This window comes from Carassius auratus, chromosome 3 (genome assembly GCF_003368295.1).
Source record: "Carassius auratus strain Wakin chromosome 3, ASM336829v1, whole genome shotgun sequence".
In the NCBI taxonomy this organism is placed as follows: domain Eukaryota; kingdom Metazoa; phylum Chordata; class Actinopteri; order Cypriniformes; family Cyprinidae; genus Carassius; species Carassius auratus.
Window position 1 is genome coordinate 1,296,266 of NC_039245.1, and position 13,402 is coordinate 1,309,667.

Genomic DNA, 13,402 nt, shown 5'->3' on the forward strand with positions numbered 1-13,402 from the left:
TTTAGTTTATTATTTAGAGTATCATTTCATTAAAGAAATAATTTTATATTTTCATAGTAATAATAATAAAATGAAGAAAATAAATGATTAAAGTTATAGTTCACCAAACCAAAAATGACAGTTCTGTCATCATTTACTCACATGGTCCAAAAGAGTATGTAATAAATTTTATCAAACAAAATATTTCTTGATGAACCTACTTTTTGTAATCTCTGTTTGAAGCTTTGCACAACAATGACTTTAAATTATCTTTTCAGAGTTAATTTTTCCAAATCTGATGTGCGATTAATTAGATTAATTAATCACCTCATCATGTAATTAATTAGAATACACATTTTAATTGCCCTAATTTTAATATATGATCTTAATAATGAGCATACTAGTTTGTACTGCAAACTGTTCTTATGTTTACTGCACGTTGTTATTCTCCTCGTTATTTACCTATAAGCGGCTCATGAACCGGAAGTCTCACCCATAGGCTTACTTCCGCATTGAAGAAAAAAGTGGATATGTTTTAATTAAAAATCGAGGAATTATTATCATGATGCATTGTAATTTTTTTTGTCTTCATTATTGTTTGTCAGTCATTTCACTGATGACATTAACACAGCTGCAGTATGTTTTTAAACAATCCAAAAACCAAGATGTAATTTGTATAAATGAGGCTTTAGACAAATTTTCCTTCTCTCTCCTGCCATTTTTTCCCTTCGCAATGGTTTCAGAATCTTTAATTACTGTTGATTGTTACCTTGTTGTTTCTGGTCAATTCAGGCCCTTGTATTGATGACAGTAACTGATAGTCCTGCTTGTGAGTTTAGGACTGATGCATGTGACTTGTTTGACACTCACTTCCCGGTTCTGCTTGCGCAGACGAAAAAAGAGTGGAAATCAATGCTATGTGTTTATGAGAGAGCCAGTGTACTGTAATCGGGCCTAGTTGAGCCGTACTGTACGAACTAGAGAGTCTGCCGCTGCTGAGAGTCTAAACAGAGTGAGGAAACATTCACACCCTCCCGCAGAGACAACAGACCATCCTTACACAGCTGAACAGTGTGAGAAAACCAAAGATAGGTTGAACAAAGTAAAGACTAGGGGATTACTAGAAATACAGCTCTGTTGTATTCATTTAGTGTAAGAGTTTTTTTTTTCAATTCCTTTATTCTTTTTGCCTTTTTTTATTTTAGAGAAAATCTGCTGAATTTTCTAAAAATAATTTACAGTAAACATTGTAAAATGTGTATAAAATCTCATTCTTATTTCATATTTTTTATTATTAATACAACACTTATATTACATTTTCATTACAAGATAAAGAATAATTCTTTATAAACAGCACTACATTTCTACATTAGTTAAAATCTAAAAATGCCCACAATATTTAGTATTTTTTATTATTATAAAAATGTGTATATTTTATTAAAGTTTTACATAAAAAAGTAAAGAATAACTATTCATTTAAACAGTGGTTAGAGTATAACATTTCTATTTGTAACTGATAGGTAAAACAAACCACAATATTTTTTACTTTTCATTATCTGTTCTTATTTTATAATTAATTGCAGTTTTAATTAAAAATTAAATTGCAATGTCATGGTTTTCACAGAAACATGACTACACAGAGATGTACCCAATAATGCTATTGAGCTAGCCGGACGCTGCACGCTCCGGGCAGATAGTACAGCACATGACTCCGGCAAGACCAGAGGCGGCAGATTGTGCGTTCATGTCAACAAAGCTTGCTTTGCAAGAGTTTCTCTTAGACCTGTTTATCTGCCACAGGAGTTCACTTCCACCATTATAACTGCGGGCTAACTTGAGAAGCTGCAACAAAAAGGCAAAGTACTGCTACAAGCTAAAGGTAGAGGAACACATTTCCAACTTTGATTCCTGATGCATATGGCAGAGCATCCAAGTCATAAATGACTACAAGTCAAGCAACTCCACTCCAACGGTCTCAGACGTCTCCTTTCTTAACAGGCTAAATTACTTTATGCTCGCTTCAACAGTGACAGCAAGGAGAGGGCCACCAATATCACACTCTCAGCAGACCACCTACCCCTAAAAAACACCTTCACAGATGTCTACATTGCATTGAGCCGGAACAACGCATGCAAGGCTGCTGGCCCCAATGGCATTCCTGAGTTTGTGCTTAGGGCATGTGCAGAGCAGCTAGCAGGGGTCTTCACAGACATGGTCAACCTGTCCCTCACCCAAGCAACTTTCCCAACATGCTTTAAGTCAACATCCATTGTGCCAGTCCTGAAACACTCCTCCCAGATGTGCCTGAATGACTACTGGCCCTTAGCACTCACATCTATTGTTATGAAGTGCTTTGAGCGACTGGTGCTAGCACACCTCAAGGACTGCCTCCAACCCACACTGGAGCCACGCCAATTTGCCTACCATAACAATAGGAGCACAGAGGATGCAGTATGCAGAGTGCTGCACTTGTTACTCACACACTTGGACAATAACAACACATATGTACAGATGTAGTTTGTTGATTTCAGCTCAATATTTAACACTGAAATTCCCTCCAAGCTGACCACAAAACTTGGAGACCTGGACATTAACAGCTACTTTTGCAACTGGACTATGGACTTTCTGACCAACAGACCTCAACATGTTAGGTCAGGCCACACCTGCTCCACCACCATCACACTCAACACCATAGTACTGCCTTATCTGTACATTTATTCTACATTTATAACATATTGTAGACACCTTATATTCTGTACTTACTGCTTATTGAACTACTGGTTAGATGCTAACCACATTTATTTGCCTTTTATTTTACACGTGCAATGACAATAAAGTTGAATCTAATCTAATCTAATTGTAAAAGCATGTTTACTCACACTTATGTGTTGCGACATTACTGTTAGATCCACTCTAGTCAGACTCAGCACTGCATCATCATTTACTTACAGTCTCTCTGAAAAGCCTGCATCACTGTCTTGTTTAAAACCAGAGTCAAATCCAAAGCAAAGTAAAGCAAGCAAACAAAAAGTGTTTCACTGATGTGATCTAGTGCTCTTGCTAATTTGACCCCGTGTTTACATCAGACGCAAGCAGTGCAACGCAACTATAGACAACAGAACCCATTATAATCGATGATTCTGTCTACACTGGATACTGGATTGACATAAATAATCTCCAAAAGTAAACTGATGTCCTGCTCTATTTCTGACATTCAAGCATCCACGCTGCATCTGACCTGAAAGAAAAATTTATTTGTAACGTGATGCAAAATGTGCTCACATCCAATCTAGATGTGTTAGCAAAAGAAAGGCAATTCAAAGACTATTTTTCCCAACTTACACTATGTGTATTGTATTGTATTGTATATGCAGTGTATTGTAATCTTTTAATGTCATCCGTATGGTTCTGTTGATGGAGTTATCCTGTGTTTGCCTCTCTAGTATTTCCCCTCCTTCTACTGGCATTTATCAGTGGGCGGAGCTAAAGAGGCAGTGATGCAGAAGCAGGCTCTTCTCCTGTGGAGGTGGAGCTTAGCCACAATATCATGTTATAATGTGGCACATTTCAAAATGTTTTCTGAGCTTGGTTTCAATAAAAGCTGCTTTTAAACTAATGAGAAAGTTTCGAGTTTTGAAACTTACAGGATGTTTTTTTAGAACACTGACTATTATATGTCAAAAGATCAAGGGACAATTTATATCTCCTTTTAATATTTTACTTATTAGCAAAGAATGTGTAAAACTTTATGAATAATGGGATATCTGCAGAGTTCTGCGGGCCTGGTGATGACCTTATCCAAACTGTTTCAGCAGTAACAGCACTTGGGCAAAAATAGCATATCTGGTACTACTTGAAATGCCTCACAGATTGAACAAGATAGAACAAGATGGTGAGAACATGAATACTGTCACGGAAACACTAAGGAGGCACTCACGTAAGAAGTACTCTGAGGCATCTGCTTCATAATCTGTGTCTTCTGGAAAGTGATCTATCTGCTTACACATTCCTTTGAAGTTTCCTGTAACAGAGAAACATAGTTGCAGAGTTAGGTTTGTGATTTCAAACACTACATTTCCACATTCTTCTTGTCATGAGGCCACTCCACCAGCAAGCGGTGGCTTGTAAACAAGAGTTCCGAATGCTGTTGTAATAAGAAGCTCATCTCCTAACGTTCATTCATTAGGTGTACTGGGGTTCTAATTCCCAGGTTCACGCACTTCTTGGCCTGCTCAGCGAGGAATGCCATCCTCCAGCACTGCTCTTGCCTGTGGCATACAACAGGCCAGGCAAGGTGAACTGGAGATGTGGGCCCACAAACAGCAGCGATTACTGCAGCCTTTGATGTGTGTGGACATGAACAATGGGCACGACACCAGGATCACAGTGCCAAGCTTATGAAGTTGTTCATCCCTCCCCCGTTACCTCTTTGCTCTCCCACTCTCTCTTTTCCATCCTCCCATGTGTTTCTCTAATGATTTAATTAGTTTTTTTTTTCTGCTTCATGGTGCCAGGTGTTGCTAGGGATATTTTGGCTGGGAGGCAGAACATTAGTGGCATGCTTGTGGAGATGAGATGAGAGTAGAGGCCTATCAAAGACACTTTCATGTAGGAGACAGATTTACACTAGTCTCTCTGCTCCATGCAGTCTGTTTCACCAGGCAAGCAGTACCTTCTGCTTTTATAGGGCTAGTCTATTAGGGGTCTTTTTTTTGGCTGTCATTTTTGGTTTCCGTTTTGTTGTTCAAGATGACAGCTTTGGCTTAAAGATAATAGAATAATGCATTGTAAAAGAATACTTAGAGGTGAAGTGTGTAATTTCTGTGCCAAGCGTAATGACTGTTGTCAAAATGAGCAGATCCGTAATACCTTGAGAAAGCAATCCATTAGCATTGCTGTTCATTTCAATGGTTGCTTATTAGCTGGGGCTGAAAGTTTGCGATTTAAAATCTGCAAAAACAATTGCATCCCGAACTGAGCAGGCATGAGCAATCACTTAAGTTTTAAAATGTCATGTGACTAATCACAGTAGAACTGAAAAAACAAACAAACAAACAAAGAAAAAACAACAACAAAAACTTCATGACGATGCTGATTGGCTGATGGCAGCACAAGAATGTGCACAGTCACATATCCTTTACTAGTGACTGTCCTGAGTGGTGGGGTCTTCTAAAAGAATTGGTCACTGGTTAAAAACTGACTATAGCTACAGAGTTTTGTTTCTTTTCTCATTTTGCAAATTTTAGTATGGTTGTCATTGCTATAACATTGTTTTCCTTACTTTGTTAAACGTGTCCTGAAGTTATATTTGTTCTCGAATGTATTGCGTCCCTTTCTGATTTTGGTTTGCTAAGCAGTAAGTCTTGGCGTGCTGAATTTAATAACGAGGTATCAGGTGAGGATATAATTGGTTAGTATCACCGTGGTTGCCTTCGTGCAAAGCCCTCCCCGTGTGGAGACCGACAAGTGTAAAGACCAGCGACTCTACCTGCACGACTCAACCTATCAAGGACACAGAAAAGACACTTGAATATTGACCCCCCCCCCTCTTTCTTAATTTTTATACATTTTGTTCTCAGCTACATGTTTTAGTCAAATCTAAAGACTTTATTTCATCTAATGCTACTCATTCAAGTCTCAGCCTCATGGCCCTTACTGGGGCTTGGATCAAACCTGAGGGCACTGCCACTCCTTCAGCCCTCTCCATTAATTCTTTTTCCCCACACCGATTGGGAGGAATGGAGGTACTGGTCTACTTATCTGAAATGAATGGAAATTTGATCTTTTACTATCTCTTACTGGCAACAGTTCATTTGAATCACATGCAATTACTATTACCCACCCTATTAAAATCCACTTTGTAGTTGTTTATCATCCCTTGAGCCATCTGGGTAACTTCTTGGAAGAGTCCACATAGAAAAACCCCAGGCTGCTGACTTCAACACTCTGCTTGCCTCATTTGACTTCAAGCAAGTGTCTACTACGGCTACTCACAAATCAGGTAACCAATTGGACAATACCGCTCCACTGAAAACACTTTAGTTACTCCATTGCACACCCCAGTCCACTTCCTCATCACTTTTAACCACAAACTGACTCCTGACACAACACACACTCCTCCGCAGGTCACCTATTGGCGTAACCTACGCTCACTCTCTCCCTCTCGCCTATTCTCACTTCCTCCATCCTTTCAGTTTTTAGCACTGGACACTAACACTAACATGCTACGGACACTCTTTGCTCCACTCTAACATCTTGCTTGGATAACTTTTGCCACCTTTCATCCAGACTAGCACACACCAAACCTCTGTCCCCTCGGTGTCCAATGTTTTCTGTGAACATGGCTCTAGGCTCATGACTGCAGAGAGGAAGTGGTGCAAATAAAAAAAACTCTACTGACCTTAGTTTGTATCAATTACTCCTCTCTTCTTTCTCTGCAAATTTCTCTAAATGACAAACTACCACAACAAAATTGCTCTGACTCTCGCACACTTTTCAAAACCTTCTCTTCTTTGTCCTCCTCCTTCCCTCCTTCATCAACTCTTACAGCTTATGACTTTGCAATATTCTTCATAAATAAAACAAGAACCATCAGTGGCCAATTGTCCACACCACAAACTGACAAACACATCATAGCAATAAATACACACACTCTCCTCTCCTTCTGTCCACTCCCAGAGGCAGATGTTTCCAATCTTATCCTTTTCAAAAAATCCTACCACCTGTCCTCTTGATTCTATTCCCACTCATGTCCTTCAGATCATTTCTTCTTCAGTTATGCCTGCACTCACTCACATTATCAACACCTCTCTTCACATTGGTACATTTCCCACAGCATTTAAGCAGGGTTGTGTAAACGCACTACTTAATAAACACTCTATAAATTGCTATCCCTTCTTCTATTCATTGCAAAGACACTTGAACATGTGGTGTTCAATCAATTATCTATGTTTCTCACACAGTACAACCTCCTGGTTTCTACTGTAAGTAACAACTTCTTTCTAGTGGCATTCCTCAGGGCTCCGTGCTTGGACCACTTCTCTTCTCCATCTACATGCCATCATTAGGATCTGTCATTCAGAAACATGGCTTTTCCGATCACTGCTATGCTGATGACACTCAAATTTACTTTTTATTCCAACCAGATGATTTAAGGGTAGCTGTTCACATTGCAGCCTGTCTGATAGACATATCTGGCTGGATGAAGGACCATCACCTTAAAATTAACCTTGCTAAGATAGAACTTCTCATGGTCTTAGCCAACCTAGTACTTTATCACAACTTCTTTATACAGCTAGGTTCTTCAACCATAACTCCTTACAGGGCAGCCAGGAACCTTGTAGTTGTGATTGATGATAATTTAAGCCTCACAGATCATATTGGTACAACGGCCCGGTCCTGTAGATTTCCCTTATGCAACAATAGGAAAATCTAATTATTTTAACAGCACATGACCAGTTAATACAATGATTACCTATTCTATTATATTCTATTCTATAATGTTTGCTTTTGCTTATTTATTTAAAAAAAAAAATCTGCACTGTGTTAGACTAACTAACTGCAATAAGATGACAAGTAAGTCGTTCTTAACCTTTTTGACCCCTCCCCTCCAATATTCAAAAGCAATTTTTATAAATAGAAACTGGGAAACTTGAGGGGGAAATAATGAAATAATAGGTTATATGCTTTTTTGGCATTATAACATTTGTTATGTTCTTTCAATTTATTAAAAGTAATATTAATAATATTTTTTTTAAATTGGTAATTCATTTAATAATTAATTAAAATAATTATACTTCATACTGAAGGCCCCTTGGAAGTGAACCCTGACCTCCTCATTGATTTAATCATTTTTTTCCCATAAGGATGATAATTATTTTCATCCATAAAGGATACATTTTCATGCTGTTACTCATCCACATTCAAAGTCATTACAAATCTGATTGATGATTATCTGTTTTGTCCATATAGTGAAAGTCACTGAAGTCAAATACAACATCGAGATATTCTAGAAATATTGTCTTTTGTTTCTACAGAAGAAGGAAACTCATACAGGTTTGGAAGGATATAATGGCAAGTAAATGATGACAGAATGACAGTTTTCAGGTGAACTATCCTCAATGTAAAAAGGCTGAAAAGGTTTGCTGATAGATTTTCATAGCAGTACCAGTCTCTTTTACTCTGTTGAATTTGTTAGTTATTTATTAGTCAAAGCCATTTTGGGTTCACTTTAAGGCAATAAATGAATAATATGTATGATCATATATAGTTAATGTTATTATGGTCAGACTGATTCGGGGCTTTAGTCATGGGATCTGTGGGAAGCCCAATACACAGTGTTGTGTGAGACACCTCTTAATCATTCGAGGAACAGATACGCAAGTGTTGAGTATGTATATTTGTGTATTTATGATGTCCATTCCTCTACCTCACCTTCCTGTGCTTTGGCTCAAAATCAGACATTGCACATTGATTTCTATCAGTGAGCTCTGCGGCAATTAGCTGGAGCAGGTGTGGGAGAAGAGAGAGAGAGAGACAGAAGGTGAAGATAAAAGGGGAGAACAGGACAGAGAAGGATGAACCAAACAAAGATAACAAACATAGAATGAAAGGGAAAATGTATCCTTAAGGTAAAACAGAGAATACGATACAGTGTGTATTGATAATGTAAACAGTTATATCTCAAAAGTACAAATGTTTAATGTCTGCAATGTTCTGTACTGTAGGTTATTTGTGCCCAAATACATATGATAATATAGTTCCATTATATTCAAATTCCACAACTTTAATATCAGAAGAGAAACTTGAAAATATGACTTTTTCAGAGTTTTAAAACATTTTCATATTTTCCAATTCAGCTATGCTTGTGTCTTTCACATAGAAAAATGTTCACTTAAAAAAAAACAGTTGTACCTGTTTTCCAGTGCAAATCTCTAAACTTAAATCAAGTTTGTTAAATCAAGATATATTTGAGAAACAAAATGTCATAATATATTAAATCTTGTTTTCTGTCAAATGTTAAGCTCAAAATAAGAATGTCAATGGGGTCACATTAATAAACTTCCTTTCCCTTTGAATTAAATTTATTTTTCTAACCTTTAGCAATATATTTTCTTTCTTACTTTAAGCTTAATTCATCTTAAGTCATTTTGCTTTTGTCTTTATCGATGAATGTTTAGACATATTTAGACATGTTTTTGCAGTACTGGAGTATAATGACAAATGGGGAAATTCATGAAATGGTTTCACCACTTTTGCATATGGTATGCCAACTATAAATATCTGCATCTTATTTACATGCCACTCACAGTGCTATTACTATGTGCTGAAAATGCACTGTGGTCTATTTAAATTAAGTTATTGTATTCAAGGCAAACACACCCATTTTGTGCATAAATTAGGGCACATTAAAGACTGTGACTTCACAAAACACACAATCAAAGTTTTATAAATTATATTTGCTATTTGCCTGGTGCAATTAACATTGTATGCAGAAAATTGTTCTCCTGAATGCAATGTAAGTCGCTTTGGATAAAAGCATCTGCTAAATGCATACATATGGTGAAGTAAAGTTGAATCTATTCACCTTCCTGTATCAAGGGCTGAAGAAGCCCATAATCTGCATCACTGATATAGGGACAGAGTCTGTCTTATTTAATCACTATAATGGCTGAGAGGGTTTGTGATACCCATCCCATCACGTGACGTGTAGATGAGCTACGCATTGCCCTCCTGTTTCAGTTCCTCATAAAGTATGCAATTATGATTATGCTTAAGGAGAGGGGGTCAGGAATGAAGGGAGGAGAGAGAGAGGGATTGGTATGGAGGGAAGACAGCAAATTTATGAGTGTTTGTGCGGCAGAAACCCCCGCTCAGCCCACACACCAGGCTTTCCCAGTCACCATCAGTCGATGAACCTCCGTGTCTTGTGTTCTCTATTTCCTAGCTATTTCTCTCTGTTCATGTCAGTGGATATTCGGTTTCCATAGACACTGCCTGAGAACTGAGGCTGCTTGGGAACAATCACATGTATGTGGGTGTTTCTTCAACTGCATGCACTTTTATGTCCCAGAGGTGGATTTATATTACAATATCAGATATTTTGTAACAGTAACCATCTTGAAAACTTCATCATGGATTTATTTTTTATTATTTTCCAAATGCAATTTTTTATATAGAAATTATTTATTTTACTCTTGTCCCAGACCCACAATTTAAGCCGTAAATATGACTTTCCAATTCAAAATAAGTATTACATAATTATATATTGCATCATAATTACATTTTTCAAATTATAATAATCGAAACAAAATGTTAAATACAAATATTCCATCTATCCATCCATCCATCCATGACAATTTTGTCCCCGTTTTATTTTTTTATTGTATTAATTATTGAGAGAAAATATTATTATATTAAAGGAATAAAATAAAAATTTGGGAGAATATAATTTGTGGACACTGTTGTTTTATTGTGTAGATTTGTGCAGATTTCCAGTCAAACTACATGTTCCCAAATTGTACAAAAATATTGCAATTATAGTTGTATTTAGGATACACGAAGAGCTAGCTATGTAATTTGCTTTAGCATACAAAAATGTCTGCCAATTTAATCCATTTTTTTAATCCAAAATCCATAATTTGCTAATAGAAAAAAAAAGAAAAAGAAAATTCTCCTTTGATGTTCTATTCACATCAACTATTTGATATTGCTAGTGGACAAATTAAACTTAACTAGTGAGGGTGTAAAAGGCATTTTTTGGGTACACAGGATAAGGGCAGATAGCTGAAGAAACACACATAAATAAAATTTGTTTTGGATGTCAAAAAAGAGATGAAGAGATTATGCATTTTTATTAATGAACACAGTTGATGTTGAGATGTGAAGTTAATTCCCTACAGTAATGTTTTCATTCTGTGCTCAGGCCATTGGAGCATTTACGCACCTTCCCCCCAGTCTTCTCTCATCCGTCTCTCTGAGTAAATGCTGGATTGTAAGGCTGTGCTGCGTGGGATTTACTGCTGGTTAAAGTGGGACAATTTCTCCCTGCTGAAACTCCTCGCTATTCATTTCTTTACTTTTTCTTCCCCTTTCTCTCAGTTATACTCATTTAATTCAAAAGAGTTCAATTCAGTTCAAAATAAAGGTTTACAAATTTCTTAAAAATGTATATATATATATATATATATATATATATATATATATATATACATACACAACTGCTAAGGCAGTTTTGCTTGAGCAGACAAGTATGGTCTGATATGACCTGGTATGCTACTAAGCCTTAAGGCATTTATATGACATCTTCGGTCAACCAGTATCATTTGTAAAGCCATGCTTATAAACCAGCTTCGCCAACTAAGTATTGCCACATGTTGGACCATCACTAACCAACATTAACCAGATTAAAGCTGGTCTTTTCAGGATGTCTACTGAAAAAATATCAAGTCAGTAACTATATGTATATCTATAGTAGGTGTCAGTGTTGGGTAAGTAATGCACTACAAATGATTAATTACTACTTTAAAATTGTAATTTGATTACATTACTGATTACTGCATTTAACAAGTAATTAGATTACTAATTACTTTACTTTCATTTTACTTTTTAATAAAAAAAATATAAAACTTAAAAATATACTACGAAGTGAAACTCATAGTTCTTTTAGTAATTTAATATTGAAAAAAAAGACCTATCAAAACAGCAACTTCAACGATCAAATTTTTTTACTGAATAATCTAAAATGTATTGTCATTTTTGATCATAAGGTACAGATAAGAGTAATACATCATTTGAAACTGGTCTGCTTTTATTTGAGTACAATCACACAAAAGAATAATTTGTTGTCAAATAAAGAAAACAATCTATAATGGCAGACTAAAATATGTGAAATCGAGTAAAACATTTTGAAATATAATAGGCAACATTTCATTGCATCTAAATGTTCTTTGACTCGTCTGCATTTTAGCTTGCATTCTCTGGTGATTTGATCATGTCAAGGACATATTGACGTGCAAAACATGATTTTAAAATCCCTTTACTTCATATTCCTTTCTTAACACTGCATTTGTATTTTAAGTACCGTAATTTTATTGACATCAGTAGCCCTAACTATAATCAAATTACATAAATGAAAAATGTAACGCATTACATTACTGCATTATCAGGAAAAGTAATTAGAATACGTCACTGCGTACCGCGTTGTACCCAACTTTGGTACCTGTCCTCCCTCTTTTGGCCTCATTATTTCATTCTCCCTTTTATTTCTTTCAGCTTCTCAGAGATGAATGACCACAGAAAAACCATGAAGCTCATTGCCTAACGATGGCAGATTACTGCATGAAAAAAAAAAATGATTTTTTACTTTCACTGTAATCTTTATCTTCCCATGCTTTTACCTACTGCACAATTTCCATTCAGTGTGAAAGATTACAGAGGGATTATTAAAAATAATTGGGAGCATTCTCCTGCAGTCCTCCTCTCTTCTCATCTCCACCCTTCATGCAGCTCATCTGAAGTCGCCTTCCCTATTAAGTCAGTGTCACTACACAGCCCTTCTCGCTTACGCTATGTGAGCATGTATGCGTTAATGGTTGGAAAAACAATAACTGACCCCTTTCAAAGCTCTCTTTCTCTCTTGCTGGACAAGGATATTTACACAGTCCCCAAACCCTCTGCGGCCATTGTCCTATCATTGTCCACTCAACTAAAGACAGGCATGTGAGCAACTGCCCACATGCTGCTCCCCTGTAACAGTGATGTCATCCCTTCAGCTCAAGAGAAAATCAATGCTGTTGCCCACACAGTTAAAGACAGAGCTGAAGAGGGTTCATGTGTGTATGTATTTGATGGATTTGTGTGTGTGTGTGTGTGTGTGTGAATGAATGTGTAGGGGGTGTCAATCAGCTCAGTTCAGCACCGTGGAGGAGTAGGCCAGATTTTTTCTCTGCGAGAGGGAAAGCTTGGCTTTTCCAGCAAACTCCTCCCAATCGCATCATTTTTACTAGCCTGCTGCAGGTGGGTGTAATAGATTCAGAAAGTTTACCAGCAGCCTCGTGAGCCATGCATTATTAGTTTCCATGGTTACAGTTTAGGCCTATTGGATGGTTATATCAAATGGATGTATAAGCCTAACATGTTTTCCAAAGAAAAATATAAATTATAAAAAAGAAGAATTATAATTAGGAAGAATCAATAAATTATGAATTATTTATTGCTATTGTGTCAATATTGTGCAATCGCATAATCAAATAATCTGTAATCTGATAAGTATTTAAAAATGTAATATAACCTAATTACAAGACAATTTTGGGAATCTGATTATGTAATGCAGATTACATGTAATCAGTTACTACCCAGCACTGTCTTATACAGGTCAAGCTAGGGTTATTCTTCCAAACTAGTATTTAGCATGTATAGCTGG

General features: G+C 36.6%; 1 protein-coding gene across 1 annotated transcript in view; it reads right to left on the reverse strand.

The window, feature by feature from the left end:
• Window positions 1-13,402, reverse strand: part of LOC113042773 (voltage-dependent calcium channel gamma-2 subunit-like) — a 69,386-nt gene that overhangs the window by 24,228 nt on the left and 31,756 nt on the right. Inside the window, exon 2 of the mRNA XM_026201790.1 lies at window positions 3,917-4,000. Within this exon, the coding sequence (XP_026057575.1) occupies window positions 3,917-4,000 (84 nt within the window). The remainder of the gene's footprint in view (window positions 1-3,916; window positions 4,001-13,402) is intronic.